The 21,189-nt window shown below is 44.3% G+C and overlaps 1 protein-coding gene across 11 annotated transcripts in view; it reads right to left on the minus strand.

Moving 5' to 3' along the window:
• Nucleotides 1-1,179: 1,179 nt before the first annotated feature.
• egg (SET domain bifurcated histone lysine methyltransferase eggless) overlaps nt 1,180-21,189 on the minus strand; it is a 139,147-nt gene continuing 119,137 nt past the window's right edge. For 10 of the 11 annotated variants that reach the window (XM_089567191.1, XM_089567185.1, XM_089567190.1 and 7 more), the window contains 10 exons: nt 20,383-20,608; nt 18,036-18,179; nt 16,841-17,158; nt 13,416-13,546; nt 11,650-11,715; nt 8,410-8,681; nt 5,781-5,852; nt 3,747-3,910; nt 2,572-2,660; nt 1,180-1,559 (listed from right to left, as the gene is read on the minus strand). In XM_089567191.1, coding sequence (XP_089423317.1) covers nt 1,442-1,559; nt 2,572-2,660; nt 3,747-3,910; nt 5,781-5,852; nt 8,410-8,681; nt 11,650-11,715; nt 13,416-13,546; nt 16,841-17,158; nt 18,036-18,179; nt 20,383-20,608 — 1,600 coding nt within the window. In that variant the 3' untranslated portion in view covers nt 1,180-1,441. The remainder of the gene's footprint in view (nt 1,560-2,571; nt 2,661-3,746; nt 3,911-5,780; nt 5,853-8,409; nt 8,682-11,649; nt 11,716-13,415; nt 13,547-16,840; nt 17,159-18,035; nt 18,180-20,382; nt 20,609-21,189) is intronic. The other variant, XM_089567183.1, reaches the window with a different exon arrangement.

Here is a 21,189-nt window from a genome sequence, read left to right on the forward strand (position 1 = left end):
CTTTGGTTTTCTGCATGTTAATTTTTAACCCCACCGTTCTGCTCTGCTTGTCTAACTCGTTGATCATGCTTTGCAGTTCATGTCCTTAGTGACTTAGCAAGGCAATGTCATCGGCGAATTGCAGATTACTTGGGTATTCTCCATTAGCACTTATCCCAACTGTTCCCATTTCAGGCCCCGGAACACTTCCTGTAAACAAGCAGTGAATAGCATAGGAGAGATCGTGACTCCCTGCCCGACACCTTTCCTTATTGGAGTTTTATTGCTGATTTTATGAAGAACTATGGTAGCTGTGCAATCGTTACAAGTATCTTCCAATATTTTCATGTAACACTCTTCTACACCCCGATTCCGAAATGCCTGCATGACTGCTGAGGTTTCCACCAAGTCGAATGCTTTCTCGTAATGAATGAACGCTATATATAGGGGCTGGTTATATCCTGCACATTTCTCTATCACCCGATTGATTGCGTGAATATGGTCTATTGTCGAGTATCCTTTACGAAAGCCTGCCTGATCACTTGGTTGATTGAAGTCTAAGGTTGTCCTGACCCTATTAGCGATTACCTTAGTAAATACCTTGTAGGCAACAGACAATAAGCTGATCGGTCTAATTCTTCAAGTCCTTGACGTCTCCTTTCTTATGAATTAAGATAATGTTAGCATTTCCAAGCTCTAGGTACGCTCGAGGTTACAAGGCATTGAGTATACAGGGTGGCTAGTTTTTTGAGCACAATCTCTCCTCTATCCTTCAACAAATCTGCTGTTATCTGATCCTCACCAGCTGCTTTGCCCTTTTGCATTGCTCCCAACACATTTCCATACATTTCCATGTACCCCTTAATAGCTGGCAGGATGCACATTTCAAACACTGGACCAATACACAACTGTTCTAAATGCACCAATGTTACAATGCAGGCTTTGCTATAAAATGTGAACTTCGTCTGCATTCATTTTGTTTATTCACATTTTTTATCCCAAACCACAGGCAGGCGCACTCTGAGTGGCTTTATGGAATGCATTGTAGGAACAACATAACGGCCGTACAGCAGGTGACATCTTCTTATGTGGAGCACATCTTAGCCACGAGTCTATGCAAAGCATGGACTCATGCAAAGCACGAGTTGTCCAGTGTGTTCTTGCTCGTGTGTTCTTGCTTGAAGAAAATTTCAGTTTGCAAAATGTTCTGTACACGTTTTATTACACTTCATTTCATGGCCTGTACAATCACTCTGTACAACAAATTTTTTTTAAGCACATAAATGAAATAAAATGATCATAAAAAATGGACACCGAGAGTTTGTGGCAGTATGATGAACTAAAGGAATTTAACAATGAACACATTTATATGACGTACTTCTGTGCTTACGCTTCGCCCTTACACACAAAAGCACACAGCACTGTCTCATCCAATTTAAACAACAGAATGTGAATGTTGAGATCAGATTAACCGGCCCCGGCACTCCAATGATCCACAAAAGCAATACATAACTCTCTCAGGCACACTTCCAACATCATAGTTGTAGTCCCAAGTCAGCTCCACACCAGCCCGGATGTACCTGTGAGCAGAAAATATGAACAGGCATGGAAATATGACTAATTAACAATAAACAGGGAGTCCCGTGTTGAGAAGGGAAACAATTTCTAAATCATTCCCAATACAATTTTTTTTTAATCCAGCAAAGCTAGAGCTTCAGCAATAATTTGTCTTTAGAACTTAATACTGCATAGGTAAAGTTGTTCACTTTTGTGCAAGGCTGCAATCAACAGCTGTCTCATTTTGGCACAGTATATCATTGCTGCTTTTTATTTGTGACACTAGGGCTCATAACCTGAAAGTGTCTTTCAATGTGCACCTAGTGGTTGGAGCCCCACATCCTTGATGGCTACGTGACAAAGTTGAATTATCTTTCTTATTATATGTCATTTTGGTTGAAACTCCGCTTGCCATTGCATCAGTTATTATGGTGCCATCAAGATCATTTCAAGGTCTTTTTAATTCAAACTACAAGGGGCCGAAAGAAAGGAAGAAATGCTTGAATTACCCGAAGGTCAAGCAAGAAAACACGATGCCTTAGTACAGTTTTCCCGACACTTTAGAACTCGATCTTCAGATTATTTGCCCAGATAGTATTATGGATTTGCCAAAGCTGGATTTAAGAACGTATTCAAATCTGCTGAATATTTGGGAATTTTCGAATATTCAAAATTTCAAATCTTGGAAGCAAATATGAGCTGAATAACAAAATATATTTAATATGTTTTTGTAATTTTGAACATTCACACACCTCTAATTAAAATTTTTCACTACCTGTGATGTTAAGTTACCATTTGCATTCATGTGCCGCATCTTTGACAGCCCCTCAGTTACAGCCAAACCTGCTGCCGCAGCACTCGATTGCCCTGACCGTCTAGTGAAATTCCACCCTTCCAATTACAGCGATTCAGGCTTTCTGTAATGAATAAGTGACAGCGATAAGAGCAGCACTGCAAATTCTCAATGAAAAGGTAACAGCCCAAAGCAGCAAAAAACTTTCTGGTGGCACACAAGGTAGAGCATAAAGCACTTACCTAGCAGCAAAGAAGGACACCCATGGGAACCTTAAGTCGTGGGTGTCCACGAACACATTCTGCACAAACACGTTTGGTGAGCAGCTATGCTGCAAGAAAAAGAGAGCAAAAGCATTGTGTATTCTGAAGCCGAAACATAACCTCAGCTAACGTGCAGTATCCAATGCTCTTGCAAAACCTCTACTTTTTTATCAACAGTAACAACTAAGCAAAGTCAGACACAGTACCGTCCCGTGACGCACAGTGGAGCTGGTGCATCTCCTGCCTTGTGCTGTTTATTTTCCGACGTGCACATACTACACCCTCAACCAATTTGATTACGCTTTCCACGCTAACACAGCACTGTATGCACACACTAGCGGCCCGACTGGAACGTCTAGGCTTGTAACAGATACGCAAAAACTGCTGGCCTCTCCTAAACCCTGGGATCATGCTCACAAAAATTTGTCTTACTGCTTTTACGTATCACCAAAAAAGAAGTGAGGGCCAATGATCAAGAGGAAGGAGGCTTCCTGGTAGCCCCAGTTTTATCAAAAAATTAAAAGAGTGGAGGGGGTGCACCGACAGAGGCGCACCCTTTGCTCCCATCCCGTTTGCCTCCCCCCCCCCGCGCGATCAGCATTTTGGAACAGCAACTTTTAAGACGATCAGTTTCAGTGGGTGCTCATTAGCTGCAGTAGTCCAACAAGATGCACTGAAAAACATGTGGTTGGACACACTCTCAGTAACATAAATGGCCAAACAGCAGAACAGCCTCCAGCAAGTTCTGTTTAAAACAGCAGCACTGTCGAATGGCTGCCTCTCAGCAGGTGATGAAAACTACTACATCACCTCTGCTGAGAAGAGCAACAGGCTAAATGCAATGCTGCAGCCTATTCAACATGCAAGTGGCACAACTTTTTAAGGCCAAGGTCAGACCTCATGCATAGAAAAGAATGCATGCAGGCATACAACACTTGACAAAATACGACAAATTCAGTGACATCTATAATTACCCTCTGCTGCAGTGGGGCACAACACTCAATGTTGTGGCAAGTGAAAGTGTCAACGAAAGTGACCATGTTTATTGATATGTGGTCACTAATATAGCAGGATCTAAAACTGCACTGGTTCTGAATGATGATCCAAGCCGGCATGCAGCAAGCAGCCATTTCCGCACACATCCTACAACTTACATTTAAATAGCGACCAATGTTTCCGCAGTTCTTGGCGTCCATGATGTAGCAATACTCTTCATTGAAAAAGCTGCGAGTGGACGGAAATCGTGGCGGCTGAGGCTCTGTGCTCTCAGTGGGGCCATCGACGGTCCCAACTTTGCCCTTGACACCGTTCTTGTCACCTGGTGCCAAACATGCATGGACAAAGAAAGAATGAAACCATGCAAGGCAAACCAAACTGAAAGCCAAAATATTCTGTAATTGCAAATGCTTTGATGTGATGCACGGGTTGAACACTCAAGTATCTCTGCATCATAGAGAAAAAATTCTTAAATCGTGTTCAGTCCACACGTGTGGCACACACGTGTTCTATGTTTCAGCAATAACGTGGAGGATCACTCAGAAATAACAGGACCATGAGCCCTGTCCTTTTGGACTGACTAAGATGGGTGACTCGTGTTAGCTAATAAAATCTGTGTCACTAGTGCGCAGGAAAGTGGCTGTTTCTTAGTGCAATGTTACAACACTGTTATGGTGAACTGTTTTTCCGGCACTTTTCGAGCTGCTTTACTTCAGTTACATTTGGCTTGCAGACATAAGCTAAGGCAAACCTCGAGTGAAAACAATGCTCTGAGGTTCCAAATTCTCATTCCTAAGTGATAACTTGTAATACAAGTTCTGTACTGCAACATGGGTGGCTATATAAAGCTTTGGCTGGAGACAGCCATGTGCCCTGCTTCTTTTATCATTTTGCCAGTGGTGCTGAAGAAGCACCAATACCAAATCGACCAACCTGCCGACCTCTAACTGGCATTTCTTTTATGGCTGGCCCTGGGCAACACAAGAAGCACCTTCCGCCATTCTTTTTTTAGTACAAGGGTGCTATACACTTATGCCATTGCAACTATGAACCCCACATGCCAGCCATTCTTAAAAGCAGTTTTCCGCAGATGGTGAAAACTATACTACAGTCTAGCCCAGTTATAGCGTAGTCACTAAAATAGCAAAATAGCGGTTATAACAAAATGATTTCAATTTCTCATTCCGTTTTTGCAATTTCAATACAATTCACGTCCGGTTTGAATGAAGTCAATAAAGGAGTGTCAGCGTATATAGCGAAAAGATTTCGCACCAACTACAAAATAATCTATAAGAACATATTAATGTCTCCAAGGCAAATTTTTGCGCAAAAATATCGGCAAAACTCCGCTAATGACAGTCTTCATGGCATCACCTGCTTTCTCGTGAAGTGAAAGGTTACTTCACTCCATCGCTTTGCTTGCCGCCCTTGTGTTGCGCCATCCCATGGTGCAGTTATTGAATAGCGTCAAGCAGGGCGTGGGATAAAAAAAAATGTAAAATAAAATGAAGAGATGACTTTTTGGCGGCGCTGCAGCAAGTGGGCAACATCCCCGATCGGAATTTTTGAATTTTCGTCCTCTCCATTCTCGGTGCACCAAGCGCTATGAAGCGTGATGTTGTGTGACATCATTGTCACTCATCCTCAGCCCATGTCGGCCAGATCGGCCAGAACTTCGGTTTGCAGTCGGACAACGGTGAGGCCATGATCCTGAAGGCCACACTCATGAAGCGCGCTCAGGGAGTGCTGCACCACTTCTTGCCGTGGCGATAAAACAATTCGCCCTTATTTGTCTTTATTTTAGAGTCCAGATATAACGAATAACAGATATACTGAAGCAATTAATTCAGATTCCTGCCAACTTCATTACAACCGGGCTAAACTGCATAACCACACTTGTGGTTGCAGCGTGCAGAGTTATAATTTCTAGTGGCTGGCTGTACATAAGGTGGATGGAGCAGTGTTTTAGCCACAGAATGAGGGGGCACACTATCCATAAATGCAAGTGCCTTTCAATCCTTTCCAATTCAAACAATACACTATTTAGAAAAGGTGACAGATGCTTCAATTACACACTGGCATGCAATGTGTATTTACTGGAGACCAAAAAGGAGTGGTTATGGACGAGCTATAAAGCTCCTCACTCAATAACTATAGCATGGTGACTGTGACGCATGCACATCGGTACTCACCGGTCTGTTTTTTTTGTTTCTTCAGTGCCTTTGCATTTTCAGACTTTGTGCTAGGCTGGCTGTCCTCCCCTGCTCCAAAGAAAAAGTGAGACAAAGATTCAACTCTATTTGCAGGCAATAAGTAACGGCACAAATACTTTTCATCCAGAAGCACCTTAGGTTTTAGTACACTCAAATGCACAAAACAAATGAAGCTCTGTCTCTTATAATTATAAGCAAAGATGGTCTAAAGAATAATGCCCACTTATTAGCCACATGATTTGTAGACGCACATTATGCAGTACACAAGATACCAGTTTCCTATTTCAAGCACAATAACTTCCAAGCTTGCCCAGTTTACAATGAAACAGATAGCGGGGCCATCGCCATGCCATTAATAGTATGCTGCACCAAGCCACACATGTTAACTCTTTCCTCAGCGCTAATGTATGAAGAATACTGTGGTACACCCCCCACTGTAATGCCCCTGCGGACAAATGTAGGTACATGTATAAAATAAAATCAAGAAAAACGACAGATTTCGAGCGTTTTTAATCAAACTATTTTTTCAAGTGCCAAATGCACTGTGCATTGTAATGGATCAAACCTTTACAAAAAATTACTGGTTAAACATGCTGGTAATACAAAAAATGATGCAAGCAAAACAGAAATAAGCTGCTGCACTGAGCCAGAAGTTAATTTTAGAAAAAAGTTCAAATATACAAAATGTTCCACATGTTCTTAGCTACCACTCTTGTCAATTTCAGCTGCGCACATAATACACCGCACTTTCCGTGGCCTTTCAAGCCAGGAAATACGACTGCTGTGCCAATAGAGAAAGCAGTCGTGTGAGAGCATTAAGCGAAAACAGATCCGAAATATGCTGCATATTACACTTGTTCCGAGTTCTGTTCATGTATTTCATAACAGAGCTTGCAGTTCCTCCTTTTCTCCATTTTATTTATGTATTTATTTAATATTTTTTTTTTTCATTTCTAAGTTGGCAGCGAATGGGTTCTATGTGTGGAAAGGAGGCGCGGCCTTTCTATGACATACCTTGACATCATCATAATCAAAATTCAGCTGAAGGATTTAGTAAAATATCTCGACAGTATGTTGCAAAGACCCTACAGCATCAAATAAAACCACTTTCATCGTTTACAAATCAAGCACACTACACAAAATACAATGTGAACGGTAAAAGGAAACACGTGCGAGCACATGCTGATGTCCCGGGCCTCTGACACAAAGCCTCGCTACCGAAATTCTGCATCTAAAAAAAGATTGCATCAAAACAGACTGAAGTGCTTGGCTTTAGGAGCGCGGCACAAAGTGGATGCCATGCTCGCTGACCGACAGACTTTGTCCGGTCAAGGTTTGATTTTTCACATCGCCTCCTCATAAAAACAAAACTGAAATCAAAGAGTTGGTGTTATAGAGGCAAACTAGATGGCACAGCTTGTCCAGGAGCGCAGACTTGAATTTGTGGTGGCAAGTTCAAAACATCGGTCATGACTGATGACCTAGGGCGCTGCAGTGAAAGAGTTGGGTTTTGACTGTAAAACTATAAGCCTTACGTTTATACCAAAAAAATCCTGCTAAAAGCCATGAATACAGCCCATTTTCCTCCATCCGGAATTGACCCTTCAGTCCCTCCATTTCACTAACTCTCCTGGTCTGGTTATTCTAAAAAAAATATGGCAATAATCTAAAAGAATAAGTTCAACTGATAACCTGGCACATTTCACAAACTGTAAAACCCCAAAACAAAGCAGAGCTCAAGGAACACTTGTAATTAATTTACAACTTTTTTTTTCCCACCACCTCTATACTTAATGAACAATGGCCTATGTGTTCAGAACGCCTCACTAGACAGAGATTAGTTTATAGGCAGAGAGGTTATGAGAAAAGAACTGCAGTAACAGTCTCATTCAGTGCAGATGCCTGAACTGTGCTCCGAGAAAACAAGACGACAAGGTGAAAAGGGGAAGAAAGTAAGTGCAAAACAAAAGAATTTTCTTAATGTTTACATCACATGCTAGCCTAAATGAAAAGCACATCTAATACAGAGGAGAAAAAGAAGTTAATCAGCCGTTGAAACTTTTTTCCCTTCTATGTTATTGTTATACTTTTTTTTTCTCAGGAACTAACTTTTACATCTGTATGCATCTCATATACATTTTCATCAGGGATGTATTTTTCTAACTCCAAAGTAGACTTAATTATAACAGCTAAATTATTCAGTTGAACTTTCAGATATTTCCTGTTTGGGTTCTTGAATGATCCAAACTCTGACAGTTTACTGTGCTTATGTGGTCTCCAATCGTCATATTCAGAGAGTTTCAAAGCTCAGAGGCAACGTCGCTACGCTGTTACCAAACTATACAAACTGACGTAACTTCGCCAAATGAAAACTTGCCATGCCCAACTGTTCATAGGATGGGTCCACTTAATAGTTTGCCCAGTTTCATAACATGCACTCACTAGTCTTTATACACCTCTTTGCAAGGTAGCTATGAAAGAGACTGCTTATTACAACAATTGCTGCATAGGCTATCAGTCCAGATAGAGCTGTGTGCATTTTTGGCACCTAATGTAATAAGCGCTCCGTTACCGTTTATCAACTGATGAGAGTAAACAGCATAAACACCTGTCTGGTCACAAGGCTTGTTTTCTTCGGTGCTCTTGTTTTCTTCGGTGCTCTTGGAGTCCGACAACTCGTCACTTGCAGACTTCTCTGGCGAGCCCTCCTTGGCTTTGACCTTGGCTCTGTTCTCCTTCTTGCATTTTCTGCTTGGCTTCTGGCTTCCGTCATTGCTGCCACTGTCGCCATCCTCATCATCATTGGTCTTGTTGCTGCTGTCAGAGGAGTCATCAGCCAGCGATTCCACCTTCTGTTTACACAGCCTTGAACTTGGCTGCCTGAAGAAATGCACAGACAAGGAAACACCCTCAGAGATACAGTAGAACCCCAGCGTTACGTTTTTCACACACCGCGGGGAAAAAAAATGCACCAGCAGGGAAATGTTTCAGCCGAGAAGCAAACATGACAGAAATGTACAGTGGAACCTCGATTATACGTCCCCCGGTCATGCGACGACCCGCATTTTACGACGAATTTGTGCGGTCCCGGCAAAACCCCCATAGAGACAATGCATTAAAAACCTCGGTTATATGACGCAAATTTTAGAAGGACCCCGCTTCGTACGACGTCTGGCTCGTACCGTCCGTCAAAGGTCGTCAGCAAACGCAGGCCGGGATGTACCGTATTTTCGCGATTCTAAGCACCCCCCCCCCCTATTTTCGGAAAAAAATTTCTGAAAAAAAAACTTTGCATGCGAATCTAAGCACCCCCTTTTTTGCGCGGAAGAGAGCGTTGCGGAGGCCGCCAAGTGCACTTGCTCTCTTTTTCGTCGAGCCTGTGCAGTCCGAGTCCCGAGGAGGCGCGGCCTGCGCGTTGTTATGACTGAGAGAAGGATGAAAAGGAAATTGCACAGGCCTGCCTACTGGCTCGAGCCAAGCCACCACCGCTGCCAAGTGCAGATAGAGGAGAGTTAAAAGATCAGAGGAAAGATAAAGAGAAAAGATAAGACGCCCGTGGCAGCAACAAACGCGTCCTCCGGCGGACGTCCTCCGGCGGACGCTGCCGGAAAAATCCGATAAGCGGGCAAGGCCGCGCTCGCCGAAGCGAGGACAGCGGCTTCCACTGCGCTTTTTGTGTTGCTGCGTTCGGACACTACAAGACAGATGGCGGCACAGAACTGTCTGCAGCTATTGAATGTTTCCTAAATAAAATGTTTTTTCTCGCGTCCGTTTCATCGAGATTTCGCCGCGAAAAGAGGGGCCCGGGGGGGGGGGGGTCAGTTTAGATTTTTCGAATCTAAGCACCCCCTCTCACTTTGGGCATTGCGATCGTGAAAAAAAGGGGGTGCTTAGAATCGAGTAAATATGGTAGGCACACTTTAGCCAGCCGATAGCCGGTGCGCCTTAATCTTTCCACCTATCAAGAAAACTGCGCGGGGCAGCTCACAGCAGATTCAACGGCCATTTTATCTTGTTTGTTGAAGACTAGCCTTCTGCCGGCAAAATGTGCTGCATTTGTGTTCCGAAAAAAAAAAAAAAAATGACGATGAAGTTCAGACGTTAAAAAATATCACGCTTGATTTTCGATTATACGACACCTGGATTATACGACGGTTTCGCGCGGTCCCCTGAACGTCGTATAATCGAGGTTCCACTGTATGTCGTAGTCTGCTGCTTTTTTTTTTTCTTCTGGTAAGGGCAGCATGCTTCTCTAGAATTTGCAAGGCTTTGTGGATCAAGCCATTGTTCACATGCACATAATGTCCTAGGTGCGCTGCTATGGCTTCTCACCCAACCCCAGCAGCTGTTGGTGGAGAGGAGGCAGCAGCAAAAAGGGAGGCTGCGCGAAGCTGACGAAGCTCAGACAAGCGTACACGCGCTTCTGGTGTTTCCGCAGCAGCCGCTTTAATCCTAAACATTCCGCATCTACTAGAACCTAGAATTTGCACCTTCCATCATCTGTGCTCACGCCGCACTAGTGATCGAACTGCACAAGCAGACACAACAAGATTCATGGCGTCTGTGTGTACTTGGCGGTCAGCACCCCAATGATACCATGACAGCCCAGTTTTAAAAACAAAACTTCAATTTGCATTTTTGTCTAATGGTTTATCATTTAACTTAATTTCCGCTGGTTTTTGAAATGGAGATATCATTTCCTTCTACAACAGCAGCTGTACGTACGACCAGATGTGCGTCGGCTACTAGGAAATCTACTGCTCACGCTGACAAAATGGCTAAAATATACTCTAGGTGAGTTTTTACCACAGGGGATTGCTGTATTATATCACCAAAAAAGAACGGTGTCAGAGTGTTTCACCCATGCCGGAAGCCGCTGAACACGCTGTATGTAGGCTGTCAAAATGCCGAGACGCGGTACAGCACTACCGCGGAGTGACATTTTCGACCTAACAAGTGGGAACGCTACAACAGCTGTGACAACAGCCGGGAAAGCGCAGCACACGGAAATGTAACAGCAAGTTCTACTGAACAATGTTTAGTGAAACGCAGACCGCAATCCTGGGCCACAGTGAAGTTTTGCCGACACCTACCCATACAGCTAGACAAAAATCTTTTCTTTTTTCTTCTTTGTTTTCTCACCAGGAACTAGTGTCACAGAATGAAGCTGCCAGCCTCCCTTAATTGCCTTCACCTATAAACTCGATGACCAAAAATTCAGACCCTCTATTTCTTGAAAATGCTTAATAATTCGGACTTTTTCACGGCACCATGGCATGGCCCACAGAGCCAATGTATAAAAGCACCAGAAATTTCAGATACATTGCGACTAACTGCTCAATTTTTCAGATCTCGTTCCTCCTCACTGGCAGTACTCAAGCCGCCATATAATGTGTACAGTGGAGCCTTATTAATTCAAACTGCAAAGTGGATCAAAAACTTGATTAAGCAAAATGAAATTCTACCTAAAAGGGAGCCTCTTAAATGGTGGGGCTAATATTGTCCGGGAGATGGCACACTGCACCCACGTTGTTTCGAATCAGTACCTATCTTGGACATCGTGTGCTGCATAAACTTGACCCCAGTAGTCACAGTTCGTGGAACTCATCTGTGCAGTCTTCAGCCCTGAATATGGCAAGAGGTAACAGCGAAGCACATGGGAGGTGCACGGCTTCATGGTGACGGTGAGCACAAAAGAAAATAGCGGTGCACTTCAAAGCAAGGTGGGCGTATCCAAAACAAAACGCACCACAACCCTGATTTTTTATGCCGTAAAACTGTCAAGACGCTTTATAACAGGCAAGAACACTATAACATAACCAACTTGTGTGTGTTTCAGCATAATTACCTAGGAACATCAGCACTGCCAGAGTCATAATCCGAGTCGGACACGCCTTCACGAATTTCTTCCTCACTGAAAAAAACATTGCAAGATGCATCAGTTCTAAGGCATTCATTCCACGATATGTAGACATTGCATCTGAAACCCTATGTTTGGCCTAACTATTTTATGTTATGGGATTTATTTGTATGTCTTTGGTCACATCTACTCACACGTTACTGGCGCAAGTTTCCAGTTCACATTGCCTACTTTCTTTTATTCAGTGGGGTCAAAATAATATCTCAATTAACCCCCATTAAGATACTGCTGAACACTGCTATTCAAAACAATTTCCGACCAAAAATACTATGCCCAGGCCTCGAGAAACCCAAATGGTTCGTTTTCCCAGCAGAAAACAGCAGGTGCTTTTTTAAAGGCATGGCTGGTACAAAATGTCACAACAGTTAAAATTTGAAACATCAAAAAAGATTTTGCCAAACACCTGAGAGTTCGTGGTATCACTTTCTGTTTAAAGATACACATAGCATGACATGAGATACACAAAAATAGAGATGATAGTGGTTGTGGTGTCAAAACCCGTAAGCATGAAACCAGTAGGCAAAGTGCTCAACCTCACTGTTTTGAAAGATAACACTCATGGCTTTCATTAGTTGGCATAAAGAAGCACTATATTGGTGATATGAAGGATGATAAATTCCCCCGACACGAAGAAATCACTGCTGGGTGCAGCACACTCTGAGAAAAAGCTGCAAGTTCATTAAGTACACAATTGTGCACAAAGCACCTCTAAGGATTTATACAGGGAAGCTCAGTACATATATTTTCAAGATTTCCTCTGTCTGCAGAAATATAGCAAATCATATTTTTGATGAGGTACTGCCAGTATCATATCATTAAAACTTATTAATCCTATATATTTGGTTAACAGCAACGAAAAAAAAATTCAATACTGTGGGGTTGAAATTGGGGAGATAAACAAGTTCTCCCCGTTTTACCGCGGCTGACTCAGTTCAAAATCACGCTTACCCCACCCCGTGGTCGCGTATGCTACCCAGCGCACGCCGTGCTGCACGCGAGTGACCCCATAATACAGATCAAAGACAGTGATGATATGAAAGGCAATTTCTTATTCACACCAATTTATATTTGGCTCAATTCCAAGATTGTTTGATACTGTTATGTTTGTTTTCAGGAATTGCTGCTATTTGTATACCACTTTAACCAGCAATAAGCAGTTGCACGCTGGCATGCTTACATTTTTAAAAGGCTGTACTGACTTCAACAGCTGGCAAAAGCATGGGTAGATTTATGGGGAGGAGGCATTAGAAGGGGGGCAATCCCCCCCCCCTCGAAGAGTGACCCATAAATTTATTCCTAAACAGAAGTCCACTTAGGTGTTTTTCAATTTCCATCACCATACGACCAAGCTTGGATTTAATGGTATCAGTGCTATATGCCTTTTCCAGTTATGTCTACTGCCTTCCTTACCCTGCAAACGATTGCATTTTATATCTTGCGTCACTCATGTGAATAAGGCAGTAAAGGATGCATATTTCATGTTCAGGTCAAGTGCAGGTGAAAGACAGTGACACAGAAAGCACTGAGGTAGCTTGCTATGAAAAGCAAGGGTAAGCAGCATCATCATTGCTTGTAATACATGCACTAAAGGTGAAAAAAATGCATTAGAAGGTACTTGGTTTGTACTTGGTTTGATGCAGCAAAATAATCTAGCCACATGCAGAGACCGGTCGTTGCACATATTTCGGACTTACTCCACACTCTCATCAGTGTCCTCTATGTCTGAAGCTCCAACGACATCGCTTTCGTATCCTTCCTTCTGCTTCTCCACCACTTCAATGTGGTCCAGCTCGGCAAGGTATTCATCGCCATACTGGTTTCCATCCTATATAGCACACACATAGAAAAGCATAAGCATTGCTCAGAGAGAGTGCAATATTTGATCATGTGAGCAGTGCTTTTGACATCTTTCTCTGGCTACACTTCAAATTAGAAGCCCAGCAAGCTTTGCCTAATGTAACTCTTCACAGGAAATGGAAGGTATACGACACCAAGGGTAAGAAGCTTGTACATGTATGCACACAAAACTTATAAGTTAACACACCTGGGTGGCAAGATTTCCATGGATACAAGAGTATCAGCAAGAAATGAAACGCGAAGAAGACAACCGAGCTATGGGCAGCAAAATAATAAGCCCTTAGCCAGGGTAAGCACAATACTAGTAGAAGGTAATTTCACTTCGAAGATGCGAGGACTCTTTCTCAGAATTGTTCACCAGCCTACTCTTTTATATCCTCGCCAGGAGGTGATATGTTCCGTGTTTTCGTGTTGCCACCTCAGTTTTCTAGTTTGCATTTCATTCGCTGCTGATGGTACCTTTCATGGAGAAAACCTCAGAACATAATTCAATTAGTTTGATGACTGCACCGATTAGGACTCCTGTGAAGATGCAGCTGTCGAGTGCAGCATCCTGCACCACACACATCACGATAAAATGGAGCTAGTAACCGATACATGCCATGATATGTGAAAAGTGCTGCCGCATTCAGCAGACACATTCAGCAGGTCATGGCCCAGCTCCTGAGTACGAAAGTTGAGCTAGGTCGAAATGATGGAGGCTATCAAACCTGACCAATTTCGACGTGTATGCACTTGCTACACATCTGTTGCTATTTAGGACACACTTCATGAGAACAATGTCCGAAAAGCTTTTTGTATGCCACGTGAATTTCGTTGTAGCAGAGTTCAGCTGAGAATTCTGACCCTCCAAAGCCTTTCAATGAACACGCGTTGCACAACAAAAAAAGCACCATAAACAGAACGACTGCTTAAGAACCGTGCTCAAAAATTACAGGAAGTCTGCTTAAGAGCGGAAATGTGAAAGCATTTTCCTTTCCTCTCTTTCTCCCTCCCTTTTTCAATTTTTTCCTTTGCAGGACTTGAACTCACGACCTTTAGGGGACCAGAACCCACGACCTTCACAGCACTCGAACCCACAGCCTTTTTCTTACCCATATCATCATCATTACTACCATCACCTCTACCATCATGATCGCTATCATCGACGGTCACCATTGCTATTATATTGCCACCAGTATCATAATCACTATCACCAACTATCACCACTGATAACTATCATCATCACTATCATGACCACTATCTATCTCTAGTACTATCAGCAGCTATCATTATCACTATCACAACCACTATTTATCTCTAGTACTATCAGCAGCTATCATTATCACTGTCGATAATCACTATTTATCTCTAGTACTAACTGTTGCTATCAGTAGCTATCATTATCACTGTCACTACCACTATTTATCTCCAGTACTAACTTTCGCTATCAGTAGCTATCACTATCACTATCTATCACTATTTTTCCTATTTGCTAACTACTACTGCTATCATTACATATATGTTGTTATCAAGTGTTGCTTAATCAACTTTTACATTTTATTTTAATTACCATACAACTTACGATTGACAGTTCATGTGGACACTTTTGCGGACAGCCTCTCTCTATAACTTCCGTCCATGCCACACTTGCGGACAACTTCTGCCCATGCCATTCATGAGCCAAGAAAGGCTCTCGCCTTAAAATACATATATCTATTGAACCGACGTAAATGACTGCCTAACCGTGCTCAAAATACGTACATCTACTATGAACAACTCTGCCAATAGCAGTGTCTCTGATATCTGCCACCCTCATCCTCATTATGCATGTCATACAGAGCTGAAAACGTGTGCCCGGAGTTGATTATGATGGTGATTTCGTTTTAATGGTGCAAAGGCAGCTTGACTTTCAAGTCCCATAGCTAACGCATTTTTAGTTTGCTTAAGGAGGAAAAAGAATTGCAAACTGTGGCACTTCGCACCCCACAGTGACATTGGGCTATAAGCAAGGCCGTAGTGGTGGGCTCCGGATTAATTTAGGCCACCTGGGGCTTAAAGTGCACCCTTATGCATGTCACCCCCATCATCAAATATTGATTTTCCCACGCATATCAAATTTACTCGATCATAATGCACCCACGATTATAATGCACATCCATTTCTCATGTTCATAAATTTTAAAAAAAGTGCAATGTCTTCAACTAACACACGCCAGGTTTTCATGCTTCAATAAAAAAATGAATCCTCTTCTCACTCGGAGGAGGAAAAATTAATGCAACCACTCTAACGTCAGAATGGAGTAAACGATGCCACCGCCTGAGTCGCCTTTCTGGCAGATGCCTGTTCACCTCCGAAGCAAAAATCATGCATTTTCAGAAAGTTCATGATCAAGCAAATGCTGGCTTTGAACTCTGTTTGCAGTAAGGGTGTAAAACCAAAAGTTAATTCTGCTCACTACTGGTTTCGGCTTCTTCCATAGAAAATATTTTTTAATGTAGGTTCGTTTCTTGATCAGCACCAGCCCCAATGTCGCAATGCCGCAGTGCTTCACCACAAGTTCAGACAAACAAAAAATCTTGTAATTTCGGAGTGGTTAGGAGGTTTGAATACATTGAATAGCAAAAGTGCGGTGCAAACTGAATCCAACCACAAATACATTTGCAAACTATTATGCGAAGCATACTACTTTAGCTACCACTTCAGCCCTTCACCGTGGTTATGCGCCTCCAAATCACGTGATACATGACGTCACACCACGTGACACGATGATGTCACGACAGTGGAGAAACGGGGGCCCACCTCGCGCCGTCGCTGTGGTTGTGCGCCTCCAAATCACGTGACACGACGTCACACCACATGACACGATGACGTCACGACAACGACGTCACACCACGTGACACGATGACGTCACGACAGTGGAGAAACGGGGGCCCACCTCGCGCCGTCGCTGTGGTTGTGCGCCTCCAAATCACGTGATACATGACGTCACACCACGTGACTTGATGACGTCACGACAGTGGAGAAACGGGGGCCCACCTCGTGCCGTCGCTGTGGTTGTGCGCCTCCAAATTACGCGACACGATGATGCTTCGCATTCCCCAGGCTTAACCAAGTTAAGCCTCAGCCATTTTTGAAATGTCAAATATCTGCACAGCCACTACCTTGTGCCCATTATTCAACCAATGGGTACCCAGTGGCCCTGGGGCCAGCGGATATGCTAAAGCCACTGGGCCTCCGCTGTGGTATGTGCACTGAATTGGCCCTTATGTCCAACACTCACTTCGTTGGCGGCCTGCTCTGTGAGCAGCTGTCCGGAGTAGACACAGATGAAGCTCCCCTGGGGCAGGTCATCGAGGCAGCGGATGCCCCAGCCGCGCTTCTCGGTCTTGAACACCTGCAGGCGGCTGCGCAGGCCATTCTGCACCACCCGGTTGAAGCAGCGGCGAGAACAGCGGCACTGGGAGTTGCATTCGTACACGCCTGTGACATGGGGCTCCAACAGTCGCCGGTGGTGGTAGCCCGCACTGGGATTCCGGCCACTAGCCAGGGCTTCCGTCGCTGACACAGTCAGCTGCTGGCAGCTGCACTTCTCTCGGTCCTGCAAGCAGCAGCAAGTTTGCAGAGCTAAGACAAGTTCAGAATGTGAGTAAAGCACCGCTCTCCAGGGTTTCGAGGAGTGCATGCCATGAAATGAAGATGAATTTAGTGGCAACTTTCGCCTGTTCCTGGGACCATCAACGTAGCGATTCTACTGGAGAAACCAGGTGGCTGAGCTGGACCTAGTGGCCTGTAGAGTACAGGTCACAAGTATTAATATGGATGATGGTTGAATTATGGAGAAGAAAGAAGAAGGAGCCTGACAAGCAGTGCACCCAGGACACGAGATATGAAACGGCTAAGCTTCATACAATAAAAGCATCTCCAAATACTACTAGACAAGTCTAGAATTTTTCACGTCACATAGCAAACTCTAACAGGTTCAAGTGTTTGTAACCCCTCACCTCAAAACGTTCTTACGATAAAATCAAGATATCTCAAAATTCAGTGTGTGAAAACAAGAAGGGCAATCAGCCGGCAGCTTTACACGGTCTACTGGCCACAGCATGACTCAGTAAGCAAGTTTATGTTAGCAATGCATGCTTTTCACCTCTCACCTACACTCGCCCCGTCTGCCCACTGACGTCATCAGGGTAGGGGATGTGCAGTGAGGTGTGCCGCCCTAATTGGTTGCAAGGGACTGAGAGGAGTGATTTTTAATAATTATTTCTAAATTATAGGGTCCACGCAGATGTTTCAAGTTTGACTCGAATAACCACAAAGTCCACCTCTACAGATCTGCTGCACTAGAATATATAATTATAACCATCGAAATCATTTCAGGGCCCCTTTAAGGCTACTTGCAACAGTTGAAAACAAAAGCCTCTCTCGAAACAGCACAGCCCTTTCCAAAACTGCAATATGTTTAATAAAATTACCTGGCAGTCATCTTCACAGTCGCAGCCACAGAGGAATTCTTTATCCAGGTTAAGGTTCACTCCCTTTCCAGCGTAGCGCTCGGAAGAATACTCAACAAATACAGGATATGTGTCATCAATGCTATTTATACATGGGACGGTCACCTGGAAAAGCAAAAAAAGATATTGTTTCAGATTGAACAGCAGTTATTGAATTCAATTAGAGATACAGGACAAGTAATATGTATGCTCATGTTATCTGATGACCAAGATAAACAAATGCATTTGTCATGTCCACTATGTCATTATTTTTACTGCGAGGAATTTAATTTTTAATCCTTTCAGTACCACTGACATATTCGTATGTTCTCCAATCTGCGTTCAAAAATGAGCATTGGAACGCACAGCTGGCATGCTTGGGACAGTGCCGCCATCTGTACATTTCCAGCAGCTTGTATTATCACCTCTCTGCTAGGTTTGTCAGCTGATGGTCGTGGACCACGGAGTAACCGCGCCGACCCCTCCTTCCTGGGGAGGCAAGGTCGATCGGTGTGGTTGCTCAGCACAAGTGCAACACGCTCAATTTATGAAAGGCGCGGAGGTGACTGTGAGTGAGCACCCCTAGGCTTGTAATTTTTACTTTAATTATTTGCAAGGGTGGTTGTGTCATCAGCGGTAACTTTGTGAAAGTTTTTTTTTTTTTTTCATCGTTCTCTCACTGCGCTGCGTCTGCTACAAGGTGTCAAATTTATGGGGCGCGCACCACTACCCTCCATGAGCTTGCTCATGGCTATCAGCAGCAAGCCAAGGTCGTTGCATCGTTCTTCCACCTCTCTCTCTCTCTCTCTCACTCTCTCAACCTTCATTCAAAGTTTCCGTTTTTACTTTGCCCAGGCCACTAAAACTGCTCCTTTCTTGTGGATACCTCACTCCCAGAGAAAAACCAGACAGTGAAAGGGTTAATTTAATTCAAAACATATGTGTTCCACGGTATTCACACAGTTTTTTCAGGCATACAAGCTCACAGGAGGATGGTGAGGGCAAAAGGTGCAGTACCTATCTCACCTGAGGTGAACACCTGAACCATAACACCAGGGGAGGTATGAAGGAGCGAGTGAAAGACTGAAGAGGGAAACATCTCTGTAGTGCAGAGCTCTGGATAAATTTCAACCTCCTGGCAGTTTCCACACTAACATTGCACAGTAAATGAGTGTTTTTGCATTTCACCTTGATCTAGATACGGCCACTACGGTTGAGACTTCCAACACCCAAACTCACAGTTAGCAGCTGGACGCCACCGCCACTACAGCAGGTAACGTGCAGTGGTCTATTTATAAATGGCTCCCACCCTAAATCAAATTTTTGGGAGTTCGCATTCTATAGCAACTGTATAAGGGAGTTCTTGATTACACGATATATGTAGTCACCTGCTCGCACTTGCGCACAATCAAGTTCGCCTACTCTGCACTCTTTCATGCATGCAAATTAAGTTTCAGCTAAAAAAAAAGAAAAAAACTTCCATCAGCCTCTCAAAACATCACCAAGTGTAATGTGGCGGCCAGCCGAAGAATGGGACGTGGTGAACCATGGCTATGAGATGATTTAATGGCCGCTGACCTAGCGCGAGCGCTCCGTCCCGTGCCACTGCCAGCTTCGTCTTCGTCACACTACCCGGGGCCTCCGAGCGATCGCCCCGATCGGTGACGAACAGACGGCGAAATGACGATGGTCTGGAGTGAAGGATCGAACAATATGTAGAAGATGGTGCAGTGCTGGCCGCCACGATGAGAGAGATGAGAGAATGAGTCCCGGTCCACGAAGCATCCGGGCCGCAGGGTGCCAGGAGCTGACGGCCGAGGTCTCTGGACGCACCGAACGGCAGGGGCAGGGGGGCGGTGTCTTCACGTTTGGGTCTTGGGTCAGTGGGGTCTTGGGTCGTCGTGTCGTGTGGTCCGGGCGGGGGACGTGGCTAGGGTGAGCGTCGAGGTCGGTTCTGGTCGGGCGGGCTGGGGCGCGGCCGTGCGGCGCTGACCAGGTACTCACGGCCGACGTCCACGGCAGGCCCAGGACGCCGAAGCTCCGTGACCAGGATGGCGATGAAGAGACCCCAGCACCTCACACCAAATGTAACGTGGCGGCCAGCCAAAGAATGAGACGTGGTGAACTATGAAAAAGAGATGATTTTAATGGCCGCTGGCCTAGCGCGAGCGCTCCGTCCCGCGCCACTGCCAGCTTCGTCTTCGTCACACCAAGTTATATTATTTAGGCTGTCCTTGTTACTGCTGCTATACTGCTGTTGCAAAAATAAAAATTGAGCTGTTGCACTTGAATTTATTTGAATGCAGGGTGCACATCAGTGCTGTATTACCTTTTCTTTGCCGTATGTCAGGTCTTCGATGCGAGTCTTGATTTTTTCTGGTTTGAACTCACAAAATGTGTTGACAAGGCTGTCAAAGCAGAACATGTCCACAGTCAGGAGAGACTTGCAGAGCCGCAAAAAACGGGCAACTTCCTCTATGTTCCGCAGTCGCCTTCCACACGGTGTAGTGTACTGGACTTTGCGCTTGCTCTTCTTGCTCTGCTTCAAGATTTGTCTGCGAAGGACAGTGCATATAACTGCTGACAAAGGAAGCTCAATTCCAGGGTGCATGTTTAGTTTAGAACAGTGAAATGATGGCCACACTCCAGCTTGCATGTAAAGGACTTGAAATTGCTATTTTGCACCTTGCACTGAACTGGACCGAGTGTTGTACCAACTGGCCCAGCTCCTTATTATGTCAACCAACCTCAAAGAAACATTCCCAAGTCTAGCTAGATTGCAATATATTGGCACCCTGAGTAAGCAAGTAATTTTTACCAAGAACAGAGCTTACGTAAGCCACGAATATAAGCAGAAGTGAAAGATGTGTAGATACCCAAAATAGGTTTTGTGGCCTGCACCCACTCAAACACATTGCCTGCCAGCCGCAATCGGTTCACTTCCTCATGCAATACGATATCAATAGGTACACTAGCCATCCGATTTTTTGGACTCCAATAATTCCGACTTTACCAGGGAACCCTCACACACCTTAATGAAACATGTACTATCACGCCCAACATGAGCTGCAACACAAAAAGGGGCTCAGTTCTCGAAACAGTGTGAGCAAACTCGTGGTACAAATTGGTGCAGTTA

This window comes from Amblyomma mixtum, chromosome 1, assembly GCF_055824585.1.
Source record: "Amblyomma mixtum isolate Tamu chromosome 1, ASM5582458v1, whole genome shotgun sequence".
Classification (NCBI taxonomy): domain Eukaryota; kingdom Metazoa; phylum Arthropoda; class Arachnida; order Ixodida; family Ixodidae; genus Amblyomma; species Amblyomma mixtum.